Below are 11,183 nucleotides of genomic sequence, written 5' to 3'. Positions count from 1 at the left end.
GCACCTGGTTATTACCCAATACAAACAGAGGGCCAGGCACACATACAATGCTGCTTCAGATACGTCTCAAATGGCACCCTATTCTATATGCAGTGCACTACTTTTGACCAGAGCCCTATGGGTGAATAGGGCTCATTTCATACACAGCTGAAGTCTGAAGTTTACATACACTTAGGTTGGAGTCATTAAAACTAGTTTTTTAACCACTCCACAAATTTCTTGTTAACAAACTATAGTTTTGGCAAGTTGGTTAGAACATCTACTTTGTGCATGACACAAGTATTTTTTCTCAGAGCCTCTTTGCTTGATATCATGGGAAAATCAAAAGAAATCAGCCAAGACCTCAGAAAAAAAAATTGTAAAGTCTGGTTCATCCTTGGGAGCAATTTCCAAATGCCTGAAGGTACCACGTTCATCTGTACAAACAAGAGAACGCTAGTATAAACACCATGCGACCACGCAGCCATCATACCACTCAGGAAGGAGAAGCGTTCTGTCTCCTAGAGATGAACGTAGTACTTGTGAGAAAACTGCAAATCAATCCCAGAACAACATCAAAGGACCTTGTGAAGATGCTGGAGGAAACAGGTACAAAAGTATCTATATCCACAGTAAAACGAGTCCTATATCGACATAACCTGCGGAAGAAGCCGCTGCTCCAAAACGGTTTGCAACTGCACATGAGGACAAAGATCATACTTTTTGGAGAAATGTCCTCTGGTCTGATGAAACAAAAATTGAACTGTTTGGCCATAATGACCATCGTTATGTTTGGAGGAAAAAGGGGAGGTATGCAAGCCGAAGAACACCATCCCAACCGTGAAGCACAGGGGTGGCAGCATCATGTTGTGAGGCTGCTTTGCTGCAGGAGGGACTGGTGCACTTCACAAAATAGATGGCATCATGAGGCAGAAAAATTATGTGGATATATTGAAGCAACATCTCAAGACATCAGTCAGGAAGTTAAATCTTGGTCGCAAATGGGTCTTCCAAATGGACAATGACCCCAAGCATACTTCCAAAGTTGTGGCAAAATGGCTTAAGGACAACAAATTCAAGGTATTGAAGTGGCCATCACAAAGCCCTGACCTCAATCCCATAGAAAATGTAAACTTCTGACCCACTGGGAATGTGATGATAGAAATAAAAATGGAAATAAATCCTTCTCTCTAATATTATCTGACATTTCACATTCTTAAAATAAAGTGGTGATCCTAACTGACCAAAGAGAGGGCATTTTTACTAGGATGAAATGTCAGGAATTGTGAAAAACTGAGTTTAATGGATTTGGCTAAGGTGTATGTAAACTTCCGACTTCAACTGTAGATGGGTCAGAAATAGATTGGTCATAGTCTTCAGCCATAAAAGAGGACAGACAGACAGACTTTCCTAACAATGACCCATGCTAAAACTATGACAATGTGTCATGGGAGCAGATGCTCTTATCCTCTCCTTCCTCTTCTTATCCTCTCTCCTTCCTCTTCTTATCCTCTCTCCTTCTCCTTCCTCTCCTTATCTCCTTCATCTACTTATCCTCTCCTTCCTCTCTTCTTATCCTTCCCTTCCTCTCATCTTATCTTCTTCTTATCCACTCCTTCCTCTTCTTATCCTCTCTCCCTCTCCTTCCACTTCTTATCCTCTCCTTCCTCTTCTTATTCTCTCCTTCCTCTCTTCTTATCCTCTCTCCCTCTCCTTCCTCTACTTATCCTCTCAACCCTCTCCTTCCACTTCTTATCCTCTCTTCCTCTCCTTCCACTTCTTATCCTCTCCTTCCTCTTCTTATCTCTGTCCTCTACTTATTCTCTCCTTCCACTTCTTATCCTCTCTCCCTCTCCTTCCATTTCTTATCCTCTCCTTCCTCTTCTTATCCTCTTCATATCTCCTTCCACTTCTTATCCTCTCCTTCCTCTTCTTATCTCTGTCCTCTACTTATTCTCTCCTTCCTCTCTTCTTATCCTCTCTCCCTCTCCTTCCTCTTCTTATCCTCTCTCCCTCTCCTTCCTCTTCTTATCCTCTCTCCCTCTCCTTCCTCTTCTTATCCTCTCTCCCTCTCCTTCCACTTCTTATCCTCTCCTTCCTCTTCTTATCCTCTTCATATCTCCTTCCTCTTCTTATTCTCTCCTTCCTCTCTTCTTATCCTCTCCTTCCCCTCTTCTTATCCTCTCCTTCCTCTCTTCTTCTTCTCCTCTCCTTCCTCTCTTCTTCTTATCCTCTCCTTCCTCTCTTATTACCCTCTCCTTCCTCTCTTCTTATCCTCTCCTTCCTCTCTTCTTCTTATCCTCTCCTTCCTCTTCTTATCCTTCCCTTCCCATCTTCTTATCATTCCCTTCATCTCTTATCCTTCCCTTCCCCTCTTCTTATCCTCTCCTTCCTCTTCTTATCCTCTACTTATCCTCTCCTTCCTCTTCTTATCATATCTCCTTCTCCTTCCTCTTCTTAGCCTCTCCTTATCTCCTTCCTCTTCTTATCCTCTCCTTCCTCTCTTCTTATCCTCTCCTTCTCCTTCCGCTTTTCTTATCTTCTCCATCCTCTCTTCTTATCCTCTCCTCCTTCTTCTCTTCATTATGTTCTCCATCTTCTCTTCATTATGTTCTCCTCCTTCCTCTCTTCATTATCTTCTCCTTCCTCTCCTTATCCCTCAGCTTTTTATCTATCCTTCTGCATTTCCCTCTCCTTTACCCTTCTCCATCCTCTCCCCTTCCCCCTATAGATGACTACTGACTGACATATGGCATGCCGAAGCATATGCACAGTGACAATAGGGTGCTTTAAATTCACATGTTGTTTTTTCCATGGGGACAAAGAAAGCCGTTTAAAGTGGGAGCCTGGCTAGTTGTGGAATTGACTGCTGTCGGACCTAGCCTCCATTATCAGCAGCTGCTCAAGCAAACTAATCACATCAGCTGTGTGTTCTATGGGCAACGTGTGAAAGGGAGCTGACCCCTGTGTAGTTGTGATTCACACAAAAATGCACATATGTGCAAACGTACAAACTAGGGTTGCAAAATTCGGAGAACTTTCAATCAATTCCCTGGTTTTCCAGAGATCCTGGTTGGATGATTCCGCATTTCCTGTTTATTCCCTCATGATTCCGGATTTCCTGTTTACTCTCTCATGATTCCAGGGAACATGTTGAATGTTGCCAGAATTTTGCAACCCCTAGTACAAACACCCAAACGAAGACAAACACCCAAACGAAGACAAACACCCAAACGAAGACAAACACCCAAACGAAGACAAACACCCAAACGCACATGCACACACACACACATCATCCAATCATTCAGAAGCTTGACTCTCATGGTAACGTCCCGGTCATCTGTCACAGACATGTTTCTAAAGGTTACTACTCGTTATGTGGGGAAATGCCACTTCTCTGGCAGGTGTGGTGCCCTTTAAGAGAGCAGAACTTGCTGAATTGCACAAGAAAGACAAACAACAAGTAAAACAAGAGGGGAGGGGGGGCATTGGGAAAGTTGGAAGTGGTTTACTTCAGGCAGCACAGCACAGCACAGCCCTACCCAACACAACAGTCAGTCAGGAACGATTAAAGAACAACAGTGAGAAGCTAAACACTCTCCTATTCAAACTGACACAGAGGATACCAAGGAGAGAAGACAGGTAGATGGTGAAGAGGATACCAAGGAGAAAAGACAGGTAGATGGTGAAGAGGATACCAAGGAGAGAAGACAAGTAGATGGTGAAGAGGATACCAAGGAGAGAAGACAAGTAGATGGTGAAGAGGATACCAAGGAGAGAAGACAGGTAGATGGTGAAGAGGATACCAAGGAGAGAAGACAAGTAGATGGTGAAGAGGATACCAAGGAGAGAAGACAAGTAGATGGTGAAGAGGATACCAAGGAGAGAAGACAGGTAGATGGTGAAGAGGATATAATGGAGGGAGGAGGAGGAAAGAAAAGAGAAGGAGGAAGAAGAAATAGCACAATAAAGAATGGAAGAGGAAAGCAGGGGATGAGTAGTAGTGGAAGTTAGGAGGCAGTAGCAGTGATAGTACCTGGAGCACAGCACATGGGAAAGGGGCTGCAGGCGGGTCTGGGCTCCACAGGAGCTGGTCCCTCTGCTCTCTGTCTCCCGGGCCCCACGGGAGCTGGTCCCTCTGCTCTCTCTCTCCCGGGCCCCACGGGAGCTGGTCCCTCTGCTCTCTCTCTCCCGGGCCCCACGGCCTGCCAACACCCAGAGGTCTCACAGAAACGCATAGAGGCCAGGGCTTCCACCTTCCCCTACACAACACTAAACACCCCACTGACTAACCAATCAACGTCTATTCCACACTGCCCCTGATCCTCTTCACCTAGGACCAAGTCCGATCCACACAGCCCTAGTTCAGTCCACCCTCTACCCCAGTCTATTCCACCACTCAAGCCCAGGTCCAGAATCAGCACTTGGATCTGGAAGGGGGAAGGAGCTCAGAGAAACACATCCAGGATATCCAGAGAGAGGGAGTCCCAGCCAAGCACTGGCCCAGTTTAAGGACTGACATGCGGACAGGAGGAACAAGGTGGAGATGGATCAACACTGTGTTGTTAAGAAGTTTCCCATCCACTCCACTGAACCTGAGGTACCTAGGTTGTCCTGCTGCTTCTGTCCCTGGGTAGCCCCTTCTGTTCGTCTGTCTGGCTGGTCAGCCTTACTAAGCCTCTCGCTGTGAGCCTTCCCCCAGATTACTAATCGCCCCACAACCAACACAGGAGAGGAGAAAAGGAGAGCAGAGTCAGAAAAGTATTCCACAACAACACAAGTAACTGCACTTCCCTTGGTCCACTCTGTATACATACTGACGCAAGAGGCCATTAATATGCTAATCTGAGCCACCGCCCTGCAAATCAACACTGACCCTGGGTCAGCTCTACAACCACACCACAGCACCTACCACCAGAGGAGGCCCTGTGTGTGTGTACACCAAGATACCCATCCCCAAGCGCCTGGCAACATGCCAAGTACCTCCACTCCACCACTCCTCCTCCCCTCTTCTTATCAGATCCAATAGGAGTGATAGCTAGGGCAGGAGGATCAAGATCGAGGTTTAGAGGAGATCGAGGTTTTGTTTTGTGTTTCTCCATCTGAAAAAACCCTCCAGGTAAAATCAATCCACATCCCACACAGAGGAGAAAGGAGAGGAGGAGAAAGGAGAGGAGGAGAAAGGAGAGGAGGAGAAAGGAGGAAATGATGAAAGGTTTACTATCACCAACACAGGGAAGCAGAAGGCTATAGTTTGCTACGGGGCAAGTGTAGTTTCCCTGTGTCTCTCTGTGGTCTGAATGAGGAGGACCCCCATGTCTGTTTCCCTGTGTCTCTCTGTGGTCTGAATGAGGATGAACCCCATGTCTGTTTCCCTGTGTCTCTCTGTGGTCTGAATGAGGAGGAACCCCATGCCTGTTTCCCTGTGTCTCTCAGTGGTCTGAATGAGGATGACCCCCATGCTTGTTTCCCTGTGTCTCTCTGTGGTCTGAATGAGGAGGACCCCCATGCCTGTTTCCCTGTGTCTCGCAGTGGTCTGAATGAGGAGGACCCCCATGCCTGTTTCCCTGTGTCTCTCTGTGGTCTGAATGAGGATGACCCCCATGCCTGTTTCTCTGTGTCTCTCTGTGGTCTGAATGAGGAGGACCCCCATGCCTGTTTCCCTGTGTCTCTCTGTGGTCTGAATGAGGATGAACCCCATGCCTGTTTCTCTGTGGTCTGAATGAGGAGGAACCCCATGTCTGTTTCCCTGTGTCTCTCTGTGGTCTGAATGAGGATGACCCCCATGCCTGTTTCTCTGTGGTCTGAATGAGGAGGAACCCCATGCCTGTTTCCCTGTGTCTCTCTGTGGTCTGAATGAGGATGACCCCCATGCCTGTTTCCCTCTGTGGTCTGAATTAGGAGGAACCCCATGCCTCTCTGTGGTCTGAATGAGGATGAACCCCATGTCTCTCTGTGGTCTGAATGAGGATGAACCCCATGCCTGTTTCACTGTGTTTCCCTGTGGTCTGAATTAGGAGGAACCCCATGCCTGTTTCCCTGTGTCTCGCAGTGGTCTGAATGAGGAGGAACCACAGGAGATCTGGCAGCATGAAGCCAATCATGGAGAGAGATAAAGAGTGGAGGTAGAGAGGAGAGAGAGGGGACAGAGAGAGAGAGAGGGAGAGAGATAAATAAGGAAGGGAGAGAGATAGGAGAGAGAGATGGAAGGTAGCGAGAGAGAGAGATACAGAGAGAGAGAGATGGAAGGTAGCGAGAGACAGAGAGAGGGGATGGAGAGAGAGGAAGGGAGAGAGAAAGAGGGGAGGGAGAGAGATAAAGAGTGTAGGTAGAGAGAGGAGAGAGAGAGAGACAGAGAGAGAGAGACAGAGAGAGAGAGAGAGACTGTGAGAGATGGAAGGTAGCGAGAGAGAGAGAGAGAGATGGAAGGTAGCGAGAGAGAGAGAGAGAGATGGAAGGTAGCGAGAGAGACAGACAGAAAAAGAGAGCAATATGTTTGGAACATTGAATCGCAATAAAAATCACAGTATCGAATCACTATACATATCGAATCACTATACATATCGAATCACTATACATATCGAATCACTATACATATCGAATCACTATACATATCGAATCACTATACATATCGAATCACTATACATATCGAATCACTATACATATCGAATGACTATACATATAGAATCACTATATATATCGAATCACTATACATATCGAATCACTATACATATCGAATCACTATACATATCGAATCACTATACATATCGAATCACTATACATATCGAATCACTATACATATCGAATCACTATACATATCGAATCACTATACATATCGAATCACTATACATATCGAATCACTATACATATCGAATCACTATACATATTGAATCACTATACATATCGAATCACTATACATATTGAATCACTATACATATCGAATCACTATACATATTGAATCACTATACATATCGAATCACTATACATATTGAATCACTATACATATCGAATCACTATACATATTGAATCACTATACATATCGAATCACTATACATATCGAATCACTATACATATCGAATCACTATACATATCGAATCGTGAGAATCGCTTATACATATCACATGGGCACCTATATCATATCATGAGGTCCCTGGCAATCCCCAGCCCTAATCCCTATATAGTGTACTACTTTTGACCACAGCCATAGGGACTATGGTACCTATTTAGGACACAGAATAGGATATCCAGCAGACTAGCCAGACACTTTGGTCACAATCCTTGAGAATAACACGAAACATTTTGGACTTCTCATGGTCGGTACTAACACAGTAATGATTCCAATGAAAATTGTTCACCCAAAGTTTAATCTATGGATAATATTATAGCCTTATAGATATTGGGGGGAAAAAAACTGATTCCCTATGTTGTAGACTACGTTTGATTATATCCCATAGGGCTCTGGTCCAAAGCAGTGTGCTATGAAGGAAATAGGGTGCCATTTGAGAGTCAACCTGTTTTCATGTAAACTAGCACGTGGCACCACAGACTAGCCTGCGTGGCCAAGTTTATTTAGAAGGCAGAGAGTTATGCTGCTGTTTGTTGAATCATTTCCTTCTTACTGAGGAGGAGCCGTGGCTGACTGCTGCCTCTACAATAGGTATTCACGTGGACTGCTGCATCTACAATAGGTATTCATATGGACTGCTGCCTCTACAATAGGTATTCATGTGGTCTGCTGCCTCTACAATAGGTATTCATGTGGACTGCTGCCTCTACAATAGGTATTCATGTGGACTGCTGCCTCTACAATAGGTATTCATGTGGACTGCTGCATCTACAATAGGTATTCATGTGGACTGCTGCCTCTACAATAGGTATTCATGTGGACTGCTGCCTCTACAATAGGTATTCATGTGGACTGCTGCATCTACAATAGGTATTCATATGGACTGCTGCATCTACAATAGGTATTCATGTGGACTGCTGCCTCTACAATAGGTATTCATGTGGACTGCTGCATCTACAATAGGTATTCATGTGGACTGCTGCATCTACAATAGGTATTCATGTGGACTGCTGCATCTACAATAGGTATTCATGTGGACTGCTGCATCTACAATAGGTATTCATGTGGACTGCTGCATCTACAATAGGTATTCATGTGGACTGGACTGCTGCATCTACAATAGGTATTCATGTGGACTGCTGCATCTACAATAGGTATTAATGTGGACTGCTGCATCTACAATAGGTATTCATGTGGACTGCTGCATCTACAATAGGTATTCATGTGGACTGCTGCATCTACAATAGGTATTCATATGGACTGCTGCATCTACAATAGGTATTCACGTGGACTGCTGCATCTACAATAGGTATTCATGTGGACTGGACTACTGCATCTACAATAGGTATTCATGTGGACTGCTGCATCTACAATAGGTATTCATGTGGACTGCTGCATCTACAATAGGTATTCATGTGGACTGCTGCATCTACAATAGGTATTCATGTGGACTGCTGCATCTACAATAGGTATTCACATGGACTGCTGCCTCTACAATAGGTATTCATGTGGACTGGACTGCTGCCTCTACAATAGGTATTCATATGGACTGCTGCATCTACAATAGTTATTCACGTGGACTGCTGCATCTACAATAGGTATTCATGTGGACTGGACTGCTGCATCTACAATAGGTATTCATATGGACTGCTGCATCTACAATAGGTATTCACGTGGACTGCTGCATCTACAATAGGTATTCATATGGACTGCTGCATCTACAATAGGTATTCACGTGGACTGCTGCATCTACAATAGGTATTCATGTGGACTGGACTGCTGCATCTACAATAGGTATTCATGTGGACTGCTGCATCTACAATAGGTATTCATGTGGACTGCTGCATCTACAATAGGTATTCACGTGGACTGCTGCATCTACAATAGGTATTCATTGGGACTGCTGCATCTACAATAGGTATTCACGTGGACTGGACTGCTGCATCTACAATAGGTATTCACATGGACTGCTGCATCTACAATAGGTATTCATGTGGTCTGCTGCCTCTACAATAGGTATTCATGTGGACTGCTGCATCTACAATAGGTATTCACATGGACTGCTGCCTCTACAATAGGTATTCATGTGGACTGCTGCCTCTAGAATAGGTATTCATGTGGACTGCTGCATCTACAATAGGTATTCATGTGGACTGCTGCCTCTACAATAGGTATTCATGTGGACTGCTGCATCTACAATAGGTATTCACATGGACTGCTGCCTCTACAATAGGTATTCATGTGGACTGGACTGCTGCCTCTACAATAGGTATTCATATGGACTGCTGCATCTACAATAGTTATTCACGTGGACTGCTGCATCTACAATAGGTATTCATGTGGACTGGACTGCTGCATCTACAATAGGTATTCATGTGGACTGGACTGCTGCATCTACAATAGGTATTCATATGGACTGCTGCATCTACAATAGGTATTCACGTGGACTGCTGCATCTACAATAGGTATTCATATGGACTGCTGCCTCTACAATAGGTATTCATATGGACTGCTGCCTCTACAATAGGTATTCACGTGGACTGCTGCATCTACAATAGGTATTCATATGGACTGCTGCCTCTACAATAGGTATTCATGTGGACTGCTGCCTCTACAATAGGTATTCATATGGACTGCTGCCTCTACAATAGGTATTCATGTGGACTGCTGCATCTACAATAGGTATTCATGTGGACTGCTGCATCTACAATAGGTATTCATATGGACTGCTGCCTCTACAATAGGTATTCATGTGGACTGCTGCATCTACACTAGGTATCAAATCAAATCAAATTGTATTTGTCACATACACATGGTTAGCAGATGTTAATGCGAGTGTAGCGAAATGCTTGTGCTTCTAGTTCCGACAATGCAGTAATAACCAACAAGTAATCTAACTCACAATTCCAAAACTACTGTCTTATACACACAAGTGTAAGGGGATAAAGAATATGTACATAAAGATATATGAATGAGTGATGGTACAGAGCGGCATAGGCAAGATACAGTAGATGGTATCGAGTACAGTATATACATATGAGATGAGCATGTAAACAAAGTGGCATAGTTAAAGTGGCTAGTGATACATGTATTACATAAAGATGCAGTAGATGGTATTCATGTGGACTGCTGCATCTACAATAGGTATTCATGTGGTATTCATGCCCATCGGAGCAGGGGAATCGAGGGGGGACAGAGCCCCCAGAAACAGCCATGTCAGACACACAAAGGGGGCTATGACTGCACCCCATGGAGAGGGAGAGGTGCTCCTCCGTATCAGCTATTCAGAGGGTAACATCCGGCCCCCTGTTCCCAAACACAAAGCCTCTCACTATCCCCTCCTCCTTGATTCCTATTCCCATAGCAGGAGCCCAGGCTGGGACATGTGTTACCAATCCACACAGACACCAGATTGGAAGCACTGGGTGAGAAGTAGGCATTTGCAACCATGCACACACAGACACACACACACACACGCACACGCACACGCAGAAACACACATGGCCGTATGGTTCAGTGGAGCATGCCGTCATCAGCTGAATATGTCTCGTCTGCTGGTCCTGGAAGCTAAGACAGACAGATGTACTGTTAGAGACCCTAAGGCCATGGTTCCATGGTTACTAAGACAGACAGATGTACTGTTAGGGTCTCTAAGGCCATGGTTCCACGGTTACTAAGACAGACAGATGTACTGTTAGGGTCTCTAAGGCCATGGTTCCACGGTTACTAAGACAGACAGATGTACTGTTAGGGTCTCTAAGGCCATGGTTCCACGGTTACTAAGACAGACAGATGTACTGTTAGAGTCTCTAAGGCCATGGTTCCACGGTTACTAAGACAACTCAAATGATGTGTATTAGAATGACAAATGACTTGTATAACTAGGGAGGAAAAACTGTCAACAACAACAGAATACGGGCACGCACGCACGCACGCACGCACGTACGCACACACACACACACGCACACACAGATAAGCAGCATGTGTATCTGGTCTGTAAAAGTCTTTATTGTCATTGAAAAGCTATGAGTGGGACACTAACTAAACAGACAGTCTGAATCCAGGACAGGTCATCATGTTTCAGTGCCACTAACTAACAGACTGAGTCTGAATCCAGGACAGACCATCATGTTTCAGT

The 11,183-nt window shown here is 44.9% G+C and overlaps 1 protein-coding gene across 5 annotated transcripts in view; it reads right to left on the bottom strand.

Moving 5' to 3' along the window:
• Window positions 1-11,183, bottom strand: part of LOC110496881 (focal adhesion kinase 1) — a 235,348-nt gene that overhangs the window by 139,916 nt on the left and 84,249 nt on the right. The window contains exon 1 of one of the 5 annotated variants that reach the window (XM_036953482.1): window positions 4,016-4,161. The exons of the other annotated variants lie outside the window; for them this stretch is intronic. Coding sequence (XP_036809377.1) covers window positions 4,016-4,031 — 16 coding nt within the window. The 5' untranslated portion in view covers window positions 4,032-4,161. Of the gene's footprint in view, window positions 1-4,015; window positions 4,162-11,183 lie in introns of those variants that run through there. 5 annotated transcript variants of the gene reach the window in all.

This window comes from Oncorhynchus mykiss, chromosome 18 (assembly GCF_013265735.2).
Source record: "Oncorhynchus mykiss isolate Arlee chromosome 18, USDA_OmykA_1.1, whole genome shotgun sequence".
In the NCBI taxonomy this organism is placed as follows: Eukaryota; Metazoa; Chordata; class Actinopteri; order Salmoniformes; family Salmonidae; genus Oncorhynchus; species Oncorhynchus mykiss.
The sequence above is the reverse complement of the archived record's forward strand: the minus strand, read 5'-3'. Positions and strand labels throughout refer to the sequence as shown.